This window comes from Heptranchias perlo, chromosome 33, assembly GCF_035084215.1.
Source record: "Heptranchias perlo isolate sHepPer1 chromosome 33, sHepPer1.hap1, whole genome shotgun sequence".
Classification (NCBI taxonomy): Eukaryota; Metazoa; Chordata; class Chondrichthyes; order Hexanchiformes; family Hexanchidae; genus Heptranchias; species Heptranchias perlo.
The window spans coordinates 23528140-23541879 of record NC_090357.1 but is presented as its reverse complement, the minus strand read 5'-3'; the positions used below and the strand labels follow the sequence as shown (position 1 = coordinate 23541879).

Sequence of the window (13740 nt, the reverse complement as noted above, 5' to 3'; positions counted from 1 at the left end):
TGTGTGTCACACTCTCTCCTCTCCTGTGTGTGTGTGTCACACTCTCCTCTCCTGTGTGTGTGTGTGTCACACTTTCTCCTCTCCTGTGTGTGTGTCACACTCTCTCCTCTCCGGTGTGTGTGTGTGTGTCACACTTTCTCCTCTCCTGTATGTGTGTCACACTCTCTCCTCTCCTGTGTGTGAGTGTCACACTCTCTCCTCTCCTGTGTGTGTGTGTCACACTCTCTCCTCTCCTCTGTGTGTGTGTGACACTCTCTCCTCTCCTGTGTGTGTGTCACACTCTCTCCTCTCCTGTGTGTGTGTGTGTCACACTCTCTCCTCTCCTGTGTGTGTGTGTCACACTCTCTGCTCTCCTGTGTGTGTGTGTCACACTCTCTCCTCTCCTGTGTGTGTGTCACACTCTCTCCTCTCCTGTGTGTGTGTGTCACACTCTCCTCTCCTGTGTGTGTGTGTGTGTGTGTCACACTTTCTCCTCTCCTGTGTGTGTGTGTGTCACACTTTCTCCTCTCCTGTGTGTGTGTGTCACACTCTCTCCTCTCCTGTGTGTGTGTGTCACACTCTCTCCTCTCCTGTGTGTGTGTGTCACACTCTCTCCTCTCCTGTGTGTGTGTGTCACACTCTCTCCTCTCCTGTGTGTGTGTCACACTCTCTCCTCTCCTGTGTGTGTGTGTCACACTCTCTCCTCTCCTCTGTGTGTGTGTCACACTCTCTCCTCTCCTGTGTGTGTGTGTCACACTCTCTCCTCTCCTGTGTGTGTGTCACACTCTCTCCTCTCCTGTGTGTGTGTCACACTCTCTCCTCTCCTGTGTGTGTGTGTCACACTCTCCTCTCCTGTGTGTGTGTGTGTGTGTCACACTTTCTCCTCTCCTGTGTGTGTGTGTGTCACACTTTCTCCTCTCCTGTGTGTGTGTCACACTCTCTCCTCTCCTGTGTGTGTGTGTCACACTCTCTCCTCTCCTGTGTGTGTGTGTCACACTCTCTCCTCTCCTGTGTGTGTGTGTCACACTCTCCTCTCCTGTGTGTGTGTGTGTGTCACACTTTCTCCTCTCCTGTGTGTGTGTCACACTCTCTCCTCTCCGGTGTGTGTGTGTGTGTCACACTTTCTCCTCTCCTGTATGTGTGTCACACTCTCTCCTCTCCTGTGTGTGTGTGTCACACTCTCTCCTCTCCTGTGTGTGTGTGTCACACTCTCTCCTCTCCTGTGTGTGTGTGTCACACTCTCTCCTCTCCTGTGTGTGAGTGTCACACTCTCTCCTCTCCTGTGTGTGTGTGTCACACTCTCTCCTCTCCTCTGTGTGTGTGTGACACTCTCTCCTCTCCTGTGTGTGTGTCACACTCTCTCCTCTCCTGTGTGTGTGTGTGTCACACTCTCTCCTCTCCTGTGTGTGTGTGTCACACTCTCTCCTCTCCTGTGTGTGTGTGTGTCACACTCTCTCCTCTCCTGTGTGTGTGTGTCACACTCTCTCCTCTCCTGTGTGTGTGTCACACTCTCTCCTCTCCTGTGTGTGTGTGTCACACTCTCCTCTCTGTGTGTGTGTGTGTGTCACACTTTCTCCTCTCCTGTGTGTGTGTGTGTCACACTCTCTCCTCTCCTGTGTGTGTGTGTCACACTCTCCTCTCCTGTGTGTGTGTGTGTGTGTGTGTCACACTTTCTCCTCTCCTGTGTGTGTGTCACACTCTCTCCTCTCCTGTGTGTGTGTGTGTGTCACACTTTCTCCTCTCCTGTGTGTGTGTCACACTCTCTCCTCTCCTGTGTGTGTGTGTGTCACACTCTCTCCTCTCCTGTGTGTGTGTGTGTGTCACACTTTCTCCTCTCCTGTGTGTGTGTCACACTCTCTCCTCTCCTGTGTGTGTGTGTGTGACACTCTCTGCTCTCCTGTGTGTGTGTCACACTCTCTCCTCACCTGTGTGTGTGTGACACTCTCTCCTCTCCTCTGTGTGTGTGTGACACTCTCTCCTCTTTGTGTGTGTGTCACACTCTCTCCTCTCCTGTGTGTGTGTGTCACACTCTTTCCTCTCCTGTGTGTGTGTGTCACACTCTCTCCTCTCCTGTGTGTGTGTGTCACACTCTCTCCTCTCCTCTGTGTGTGTGTGACACTCTCTCCTCTCCTGTGTGTGTGTGTCACACTCTCTCCTCTCCTGTGTGTGAGTGTCACACTCACTCCTCTCCTGTGTGTGTGTGTCACACTCTCTCCTCTCCTGTGTGTGTGTCACACTCTCTCCTCCCCTGTGTGTGTGTGTGTCACACTCTCTCCTCTCCTGTGTGTGTGTGTCACACTCTCTCCTCTCCTGTGTGTGTGTCACACTCTCTCCTCTCCTGTGTGTGTGTCACACTCTCTCCTCTCCTGTGTGTGTGTCACACTCTCTCCTCTCCTGTGTGTGTGTGTCACACTCTCCTCTCCTGTGTGTGTGTGTCACACTTTCTCCTCTCCTGTGTGTGTGTGTGTCACACTTTCTCCTCTCCTGTGTGTGTGTGTCACACTCTCTCCTCTCCTGTGTGTGTGTGTCACACTCTCTCCTCTCCTGTGTGTGTGTGTCACACTCTCCTCTCCTGTGTGTGTGTGTGTGTCACACTTTCTCCTCTCCTGTGTGTGTGTCACACTCTCTCCTCTCCTGTGTGTGTGTGTGTGTCACACTTTCTCCTCTCCTGTGTGTGTGTCACACTCTCTCCTCTCCTGTGTGTGTGTGTCACACTCTCTCCTCTCCTGTGTGTGTGTGTGACACTCTCTCCTCTCCTGTGTGTGTGTGTGACACTCTCTCCTCTCCTGTGTGTGTGTGTCACACTCTCTCCTCTCCTGTGTGTGAGTGTCACACTCTCGCCTCTCCTGTGTGTGTGTGTCACACTCTCTCCTCTCCTCTGTGTGTGTGTGACACTCTCTTCTCTCCTGTGTGTGTGTCACACTCTCTCCTCTCCTGTGTGTGTGTGACACTCTCTCCTCTCCTCTGTGTGTGTGTGACACTCTCTCCTCTTCTGTGTGTGTGTGTCACACTCTCTCCTCTCCTGTGTGTGTGTGTCACACTCTTTCCTCTCCTGTGTGAGTGTGTCACACTCTCTCCTCTCCTGTGTGTGTGTGTCACACTCTCTCCTCTCCTGTGTGTGTGTGTCACACTCTCTCCTCTCCGGTGTGTGTGTCACACTCTCTCCTCTCCTGTGTGTGTGTCACACTCTCTCCTCTCCTGTGTGTGTGTGTCACACTCTCTCCTCTCCTGTGTGTGTGTGTCACACTCTCTCCTCTCCTGTGTGTGTGTGTCACACTCCTCTCCTCTGTGTGTGTGTGACACTCTCTCCTCTCCTGTGTGTGTGTGTCACACTCTCTCCTCTCCTGTGTGTGTGTGTCACACTCTCTCCTCTCCTCTGTGTGTGTGTCACACTCTCTCCTCTCCTGTGTGTGTGTGTCACACTCTCTCCTCTCCTCTGTGTGTGTGTCACACTCTCTCCTCTCCTGTGTGTGTGTGTGTGTGTGTGTGTCACACTCTCTCCTCTCCTGTGTGTGTGTGTCACACTCTCTCCTCTCCTCTGTGTGTGTGTGTGTGTGTCACACTCTCTCCTCTCCTGTGTATGTGTGTCACACTCTCTCCTCTCCTGTGTGTGTGTCTGTGTGTGTGTGTGACACTTTCCCCTCTCCTGTGTGTGTGTGACACTCTCCCCTCTCTTCGTGTGTGTGTGTGTGTGAGAGACACCCTCTCCGCGTGTGTGTGTGTCACACCTCTCCTGTGCGTTCTCCTGTGTGCTTGTGACACACTCTCTCCCGTGTGTGTGACACACTCTCTCCTGTGTGTTCCTGTGTGTGTGTGACACACTCTCTCCTGTGTGCATGACACACACTATCCTGTGTGTGTGACACGTCTTGTCCCGACTGTGAATCAGTAACGGAAACTCCCATCTTTGGGATTTCACGTTCCTGCTCCCTGCCTGGCATTTTCTGTGTAAGGGACAGATGGAAATCCCACCCCTTAAAAGTCAACAAGGAAACTCTCGAGAATGGCGAAGACCTGGTGTAACTGGGTCTGCAGCGTTTCCCAGGGCGGGGGGGGAAGGGGGGAGCAGCGGTCGGCTGGTCTCCTGCTGGAGTTGTGGCTGGAGGCCCAGTCCAATTTCAGGCCCTAATTATTTATCGACATGAAGAGTCCATGGTCGCTCCAAATGACACAGACCAGCCTGGTCTTTGTTCTATCAGAATACTCCTACTTCCCCCTCTAGTGCCTGGATGGACGCACTACAACGCTGATGTCAAAGTGTTCAAATCTGCTGTGAAGGTTTTTGTAAATGGACTGTACAGTACACATGTCACGATGATAAATACATACTCCCCTGACCTTTGCAGCAGGCCCGTTTTCCGAACGGTGCACTGCACAGATTAAATGAAATGTAAAAGTCCTGTTTTATTGGATTGCTTGTCTGCTCATTTACTGGGTAATTGTAAAATGCATTTAAATTGGGGTCAGCGTTTATTGGGTTTTTTGTGTCTCTGAGACAGTGATATTTATGGCCTACATTAAGGTTTGATCCAGAGACTGGGGCTATAGAAATGCTGATTGAGCAGCAGTCAGTACTTCAATTAATTAATCTGCTTCTGTATCCTAAATCTGCCCTGCTCTCATTCAACTTTATAGTTGAACAAAGTGATGATGCAAATCTCACAAGAGTCGTGTTTGCTTCAAGCCGCTGTGTCTAGTTTACAGGAATTGTTTTACAATTAAAATGGCATTGATTGGAGAGAGTATTTCTTAGTTCCCCAATGGCCGATTGAGTAAAGTCAGTACGAGGCCGTGTAGAGCAGAGAGTCCGCGATTCCCCACTTTCACTGTTAGTGATCTCAGCCGAGTCACTGGCCTCAGTGCTCCCGAATTAGGTGGAAAAGTCATCATGAGCCCCCGCTCGCGCCCGCCCCCCCGAGCCCCCCGCTCGCGCCCGCCCTCCCGAGCCCCCGCTCGCGCCCGCCCTCCGTAGCCCCCGCTCGCGCCCCGCCCTCCATAGCCCCCGCTCGCGCCCGCCCTCCATAGCCCCCGCTCGCGCCCGCCCTCCCGAGCCCCCCGCTCGCGCCCGCCCTCCCGAGCCCCCCGCTCGCGCCCGCCCTCCCGAGCCCCCGCTCGCGCCCCGCCCTCCCGAGCCCCCGCTCGCGCCCGCCCTCTGTAGCCCCCGCTCGCGCCCGCCCTCCGTAGCCCCCGCTCGCGCCCGCCCTCCCGAGCCCCCGCTCGCGCCCGCCCTCCGTAGCCCCCGCTCGCGCCCGCCCTCCGTAGCCCCCGCTCGCGCCCGCCCTCCGTAGCCCCCGCTCGCGCCCGCCCTCCATAGCCCCCGCTCGCGCCCGCCATCCCGAGCCCCCAGCTCCCGACCGCCCAACAGAGAGCTCAAGCTGTAAACCTCAAGTGAGTACAGGCTTGGGCTCAGCTGTGATGCCCTTCATGGTAAAATAGCCTGCTGAAACTGCTCAGGCTCACATTTCAAGAAAGGGATACCCGAGGGTCGCTGGCCCCTGATGCACTAATATGAGATGGTAAGTCCAGGAGAGGAGGTGGGAAAATTGGAAAGAAAAAAATATCTTGAGATGTCCTCGTTTATTATCGCTGTGATACACAATGAGATTGGTAAGCAAGGATGTAACTGTGTCACTAGTCATATATAGTCTGAATAACTATGAAAAACTTTACATCAAATAGGTTTTTAAGCTTGTAAAATCTCTGTCCCTTTCTCTCTCCCCCTCTCTCTGTACGTCCGACAGTCTGTTCCTCTCTTTTTGTCTGTCTCTCTCCTCTCTCCCCTCTCTCTCTGTCTTTCTACCTATCTCTCTCTGTATCTCATACTGCCTGTCTTTCTTCTCTCTCTCTCTCTCGCTCTTTCCCTCTCTGTCTGTGTCCAACTGTCGCTCTCTTCTTGTCTGCCTCTGTCTCCCCTCTCTCTGCCCCTCTACTTGTCTCTGTCTCTCACCCTCTCTGCCTGTCTGTTAATTTCTCTCTCTCTCTTTATCTCCCTTTCTGTTGCCTCTTTCTCTGTGTCTCTCCCTCTCGCTGTCTCTCGCTCAGTATTTTTAGGAACAAGAGATGGCCATAAGGCACAACCAGCGCTTTTCTGATGGATCAAACTCACCAGTTCACCTTCTCACCATATTCCTCAGTCCCCGCTGTCTTCAGAAATTCATCTCATTGTCTCTTGAACCATGTTACTGTCCACCAACAGCCCTCTGAGGTTGCACTCCACCTAAGTCCGATTTTTAACTTGTGTCCCTGATATTTGAATCCTTTTGTATCAAGGGAGTCAAAGGTTATAGTAAGTAGACGGGAAAGTAGGGTTGAGGGCACAATCAGATCAGCCGTGATCTTATCAAATGGCAGAGCAGGCTCGAGGGCCCGAAAGGCCTACTCCTGCTTTTAATTCGTATGTTTGCTGCACCTTTTGGTCTGCCCGTAGCTTAGTTTATTACTTTAGTTTTCAACACATATTTGGCTGTTCCTTGAGATATAAAATGAGATTGATTCCATGATTATAACTCATTTGCTTCTCTAATTCCAGCTCTGCCTACTGCCTTCCCTGATACTGTTGTATCCCACAATCCCTCAGAAAGTTCAGAGGTCACAAATGGGTACCCAGAATCTGAACCTGGTCGGATTTGGGATTGGAATATGTCTTGGGCGGACGAAATAGAAGACAAAATAACACCGAAGGTGGGAATCGCAGCGAGAAATCAGACTGCTGCTGGAAGAAACCCCAACGGACCTTTCAAAAGCTCAGACCAGCAGCAAAAGGCCAAATGCATCACTGGTACAATCGACTGAGTAACATTAAATTCTAATTTATTAGTTTTGTTTCAGCTTGCACAGAGAGCCCAGACTGTAGACTTCTGGACTCTCAACCATGGGGAGGGTCAAGAGTTTAAATCAAGCCTTGGCTCAGATTTGATCTGACTGACCCTCACTGGTGAGTTTGACCAATTCTCAGGATTGCGCGAATCAACGGAAAGCCTCGTGCCAGCAGACTGCTCCATCTTAAAATTGATGGTGATGGACCTGGCACAACTACAGTCGAACGAGTGATGTGATAACCCAATCTGCCACCATATGCCCAGCTTACAAATACACCTAAAGAAAAATCAGGATAAGGAAGGGTGGGATCTTAGTTAGATCCTAGAGCAGAACTGTCTGAGGATTGACGCTCATGGGTGACAGGGGCCTGGAAGTAGACATGTACCTCTAGCTGCCTGTTCAGCATTGTCACATCACAGAGGGTATGGTAGTATAGTGGTTATGTTACTGGGCTAGTAATCCAGAGGCCTCGACTAAAATCCAGAGTCATGAGTTCAAATCCTGCCACAGCAGCTGGCGAATTTAAATTCAATTAATTAAATAAAAATCTGGAATTAAAATACCATTATTAGTAATGATGGCCATGAAACTACCGGATTGTCGTAAAAACCCATCTGGTTCACTAATGCCCTTTCGGGAAGGAAACCTACCGTCCTTACCCGGTCTGGCCTATATGTGACTCCAGACCCACAGCAATGTGGTTGATTCTTAATTGCCCTCTGAAATGGCCGAGCAAGCCACTCAGTTGTAAAATCTCGCTACGAAAAGTCATAAGAATAAAACCGGATGGACCACTAGGCACTGGACTCGACAACGGCAAAACACCAAGCCCAGTCGACCCTGCAAGGTCCTCCTTACTAACATCTGGGGACTTGTGCCAAAATTGGGAGAGCTGTCCCACAGACTAGTCAAGCAGCAGCCTGACATAGCCATACTTACAGAATCATATCTTTCAGCCAATGTCCCATATTCTTCCATCACCATCCCTGGGTATGTCCTGTACCACCTACCGTCCTCCCTCAGCTGATGAATCAGTCCTCCTCCATGTTGAGCACCACTTGGAGGAAGCACTGAGGGTAGCAAGGGCACAGAATGTACTCTGGGTGGGGGACTTCAATGTCCATCACCAAGAGTGGCTTGGTAGCACCACTACTGACCGAGCTGGCCGAGTCCTGAAGGACATAGCTGCTAGACTGGGCCTGCGGCAGGTGGTGAGCGAACCAACACGAGGGAAAAACTTACTTGTCCTCACCAATCTACCTGTCGCAAATGCATCTGTCCATGACAGTATTGGTAGGAGTGACCACCGCACAGTCCTCGTGGAGATGAAGTCCTGTCTTCGCACTGAGGACACCATCCAACGTGTTGTGTGACACTACCACCGTGCTAAATGGGATAGATTCAGAATGGATCTTGCAGCTCAAAACTGGGCATCCATGAGGCATTGTGGGCCATCATCAGAAGCAGCAGAATTGTATTCCAGCACAATCTGTAACCTCATAGCCTGGCATGTTCCTCACTCTACCATTACCAACAAGCCAGGGGATCAACCCTGGTTCAATGAGGAGTGTAGAAGAGCATGCCAGGAGGCAGCACCAGGCGTACCTAAAAATGAGGTGCCAACCTGGTGAAGCTACAACTCAGGACTACATGCATGCTAAACAGCGGAAGCAACATGCTATAGACAGAGCTAAGCGATTCCACAACCAACGGATCAGATCAAAGTTCTGCAGTCCTGCCACATCCAGTCGTGAATGGTGGTGGACAATTAAACAACTAAAGGGAGGAGGAGGCTCTGCAAACATCCCCATTCTCAATGATGGCGGAGTCCAGCACGTGAGTGCAAAAGACAAGGCTGAAGCGTTTGCAACCATCTTCAGCCAGAAGTGCCGAGTGGATGATCCATCTCAGCCTCCTCCCGATATCCCCACCATCACGGAAGCCAGTCTTCAGCCAATTCGATTCACTCCATGTGATATCAAGAAACGGCTGAGTGCACTGGATACAGCAAAGGCTATGGGCCCCGACAACATCCCAGCTGTAGTGCTGAAGACTTGTGCTCCAGAACTAGCTGCGCCTCTAGCCAAGCTGTTCCAGTACAGCTGCAACACTGGCATCTACCTGACAATGTGGAAAATTGCCCAGGTATGTCCTGTCCACAAAAAGCAGGACAAATCCAATCCGGCCAATTACCGCCCCATCAGTCTACTCTCAATCATCAGCAAAGTGATGGAAGGTGTCGTCGACAGTGCTATCAAGCGACACTGACTCACCAATAACCTGCTCACCGATGCTCAGTTTGGGTTCCGCCAGGACCACTCGGCTCCAGACCTCATTACAGCCTTGGTCCAAACATGGACAAAAGAGCTGAATTCCAGAGGTGAGGTGAGAGTGACTGCCCTTGACATCAAGGCAGCATTTGACCGAGTGTGGCACCAAGGAGCCCTAGTAAAATTGAAGTGAATGGGAATCAGGGGGAAAACTCTCCAGTGGCTGGAGTCATACCTAGCACAAAGGAAGATGGTAGTGGCTGTTGGAGGCCAATCATCTCAGCCCCAGGACATTGCTGCAGGAGTTCCTCAGGGCAGTGTCCTAGGCCCAACCATCTGCAGCTGCTTCATCAATGACCTTCCCTCCATCATAAGGTCAGAAATGGGGATGTTCGCTGATGACTGCACAGTGTTCAGTTCCATTCGCAACCCCTCAGATAATGAAGCAGTCCGAGCCCGCATGCAGCAAGACCTGGACAACACCCAGGCTTGGGCTCATAAGTGGCAAGTAACACTCGCGCCAGATAAGTGCCAGGCAATGACCATCTCCAACAAGAGAGAGTCTAACCACCTCCCCTTGACATTCAACGGCATTACCATCGCCGAATCTCCCACCATCAACATCCTGGGGGTCACCATTGACCAGAAACTTAACTGGACCAGCCATATAAATACTGTGGCTACGAGAGCAGGTCAGAGGCTGGGTATTCTGCGGTGAGTGACTCACCTCCTGACTCCCCAAATCCTTTCCACCATCTACAAGGCACAAGTCAGGAGTGTGATGGAATACTCTCCACTTGCCTGGATGAGTGCAGCTCCAACAACACTCAAGAAGCTCGACAACATCCAAGATAAAGCAGCCCGCTTGATTGGCACCCCATCCACCACCCTAAACATTCACTCCCTTCACCACCGGCGCACTGTGGCTGCAGTGTGCACCATCCACAGGATGCACTGCAGCAACTCGCCAAGGCTTCTTCGACAGCACCTCCCAAACCCGCGACCTCTACCACCTAGAAGGACAAGAGCAGCAGGCGCATGGGAACAACACCACCTGCACGTTCCCCTCCAAGTCACACACCATCCTGACTTGGAAATATATCGCCGTTCCTTCATTGTCGCTGGGTCAAAATCCTGGAACTCCCTTCCTAACAGCACTGTGGGAGAACCGTCACCACACGGACTGCAGCGGTTCAAGAAGGCGGCTCACCACCACCTTCTCGAGCGCAATTAGGGATGGGCAATAAATGCTGGCCTTGCCAGCGACGCCCACATCCCGTGAACGAATAAAAAAAAAGATATAAAATGATCCTGTTTGATTTAAACATAATAGTAGTGGGGATTGGACAATAGGTGAAGGCCAAAGCCCAAAGTGCTGGACACCATCAAATTTGAAAAGAGGAGAGAAGACGAGGTCAATTGAGAAGTGGTGGTGGGGACATTGCGGTTCTAGATTTGTTATGGCTTATCGGCATTTTTTAGGAACTCCCAATCAAAATCTTCTCACTTGCATTTGGAGAGAGAAAACAGTGCAATTAAAAAAAAATTAGTTGGCGTACAATGCAATGATTGGCATCCAAGACCATGATGACTGTCAATCTCTCCTTGACCTACTGAGAGCTACCCAAGCAGGTCCTGTCTGGCGTGGAACCCAACATAGAGTGGATCTCAGGCTCGCTGCACTTTCACTATAAAAAGTTGCAACATGTCCTCTTAATAGGAGAAACTATGAATGATTTTTTTTCCAGTGGGGAGGAGAGTACTTTAGATCGAAAGTATTTCCACCCATAATTCTCTTAGCAGCAAGAGCCACAGTTATGAGGTAGGTTGAGTTTATGAATAATATTGTGATGCAGTGTTGACTTTCCACCTGTCAGTTTTCTCCCCTCTCCCCCTCTTTTGCTCTGCCAATGTGGAGCAGTCAGCTGTTGTAAGCTTGATGCTTCTCAGAAAGGGTCTGATATGACATGTTAGACAGGACAAAATTGTGTATTTACGCTAGTTAAGCTGGCCTTTGCAGAACTTGACTCTGCCTATAATGCTTTCTTTGGGCAGACATACACAATTCCTGTGACAGTTTATAGAGATTGTATTTGGTTTTTCTGTTGAAGAAGGAGTCAAAAGTGTGAATTCATGAAGTCATAATACAATATAGTGACTGGCTACTAAAAATGGAGCTTCTTTTACCCCGGTTACATTGGCCGCATTACCAGGTGCAATTTTTGCAGTAGAAGCTTTGGTTCGGATAACTCATCTGAAATAGTATTTATTGATTCGTGCTGCACTTGGAGAAGACCCTTAACTAGTATTAAATAGATTATGAGGAAGGTAAAAGATTATGGCAGATGTGATATTGATTTTTGCTTCAGAAATACTAACGACTGCAGCCACAGTGATTTATGTGGGCACTAGTTATGAGTGCAATAATAAGCAAGCAGGAAAAAAGTTGCATTTATGTAGCACCTTTCATGACCTTGGGACGTCCCGAAGTGCATCATGGCCTATGAAATACCTTTTTGAAGTGTCGTCACTGGAGCTTATTTGCACAGATGGGGCCGTGGTTTAATGTCTCCTCCAAAAGACAGTGCGGCACTCCCTCAGAAGGTACTGAAATGTCAGCCTGCCTGCACTTACTATCTAGGCTTTCACCACCGGAGCAAGGTAATAGGAGACTATGGCTATCCATGGGACCGTGACCCAACAAAAGTCAGCAGCTTTGGGGGAAGAGGGGAGAACATTGAGGGCCAAATAAAGGTCTGTTAGTGACGTCACTTCTTGTGGGAGGATGTATTTTAGGGGGTATTGGTGGGGTTATACACTGGTGGAGCTAAATCTAATTCAACTTTTGTTTTACAGATGCATACAACTCCGAATCAGCCAGCCAGACGAGCTCTGCCCTCAGCGCGGTACACGTGTCCTTCGCGACGGTGGGAGCTCCGGTACACAAGAGTTTCGCAGTTAGGAGGAAGGTGGACAAAGTTGGATTGATGAACTTTCCAGTGGACACCAATGGTCTCACCATGGTTAAGGTCTAAGAACATGAGCAGTTTGGAACAAGATCCTGTGGACCTGGCCTAACCCTGTATATACAGAAATCCATGGACACCAAGGAGCCAGATCCATGAGGAAGGGAGAGAGGGATGTTTGTAGAGTGCAGACGTTACAGTGGTTATTGATGGACGCATGGGTACTTAGTCACCTTCAGTTCTACTTGGACACTGCTGCACTTGCCAAAATGGAGGCTGGTTCTGCATGTAGTCTATGTAGCTTTTAGAGGAAACTCGATAGTTTTGAACCACAAAGGGCCGGAAAGCTATTTCTAATCTTGCAGTCTATTTGAAATCCAGGGCTGCAAACAAAACAGACAACATGTATACAGCCAGATGTTAGCAACCAGCATTGGTCGGTCCTATGAAGGATGACTGAACATTGGCTTGTAGATTGTGTAGCTAGGCACCTGAGGCGTGAATGGGGGAGATGGGATTAAATTCAAAAGCAAGGCTGTTTTTCTTGGGGCCTCTGAATACGTGCACATAGAAACCCCACCAGCGTACGTCAGCTCTTAACTTATCTCATTACTAATAAATCTAACAGATGTATTTAAATAAAACTGACTCTTAACACCGGTCCTGAGTGACATTAAAAACTCATAATATACACCAAGGAGGCCCAAAAAGTTAATGACTTCAAGGTCAGTTGAGGCGTTGGTGATGGATGACATTTCACCAATGTCCATTGCCTGTTACTGGTCAGACATGGAAAGCACATGAAGAACATTGGTTAATAGAATGGTTAAAAAGAATCATCACTTGGCATACTTAAGGGGCCATTTTCTCTGAAGGCCTAGTATTGGCAATAAGTTACTTCATCCCCTGAGTGTAAATCTAACTGTACTTATTATTTTCACTATAAACAAATGGCATTAAAAAAAGAAAAACAAAAGATGTGTGTAGACCATTGTGTAGAATCAATGTATCCTGCGTGAGTTGTGGATTGCAAAAAGGGTTAATTCCAATTCGAAATCTCAGAGCTGCAAGCAAATCAGGCAACAAGTGTACAAGTCAAGGACAGAACCCAGTGATGGCCAACCCAGGGAAGAATAACTGAACGCACACATTGGGCTGGATTTTGCTGTGAGCGGCGAAGGAATGGCGCTAACCGTTTGTTAGACTTGCATTGCCCATAGACATTCTGTGAGCTTTTACACAGCAAGTTACTGTCAATGGGACAGGCGTTCAGCAGGACACCCTCTACAGGGCATCCGGGACCTGTGTGAACAGGGCAAGCAACTGTGTATCTCCTCAACCACTCAGATTGAAGAATCGTTAATAACAGGGCAGAGTCTGAACCAGGAAGTGTTAGAATTGTGAATTCAATGTCAAATTAAGTACAGTAAGTGAAACAAAGAGAGGGTAAGAAATATTGAATTAAGAGACATAAAGAAAAAGTAAAAATAAAAGAATTTGTACTTTTTTAAATGTCCAACAATAATTAAAATCTGAAGGAATGAGACTTCACTCTTTTAAAAGTTAATTTTTAGTGCCAGAGAGGTTGTTTGACAGTAATTAAGACTTACCATGATGTTAAAAGGATACTTAGACTTGAAATGACTTGACTTAACATTTTTGGCGAGTTTAGTCCGTATCTATGAGGTAAATACAGGAACTTCATG

At 49.3% G+C, this 13740-nt stretch overlaps 1 protein-coding gene across 1 annotated transcript in view; it reads left to right on the top strand.

The window, feature by feature from the left end:
* robo4 (roundabout, axon guidance receptor, homolog 4 (Drosophila)) overlaps positions 1–13460 on the top strand; it is a 109308-nt gene extending 95848 nt beyond the window's left edge. Inside the window, exons 19-20 of the mRNA XM_067971054.1 lie at positions 6509–6757; positions 11925–13460. Of these exons, the coding sequence (XP_067827155.1) occupies positions 6509–6757; positions 11925–12103 (428 nt within the window). The 3' untranslated portion in view covers positions 12104–13460. The remainder of the gene's footprint in view (positions 1–6508; positions 6758–11924) is intronic.
* Positions 13461–13740: the final 280 nt, after the last annotated feature.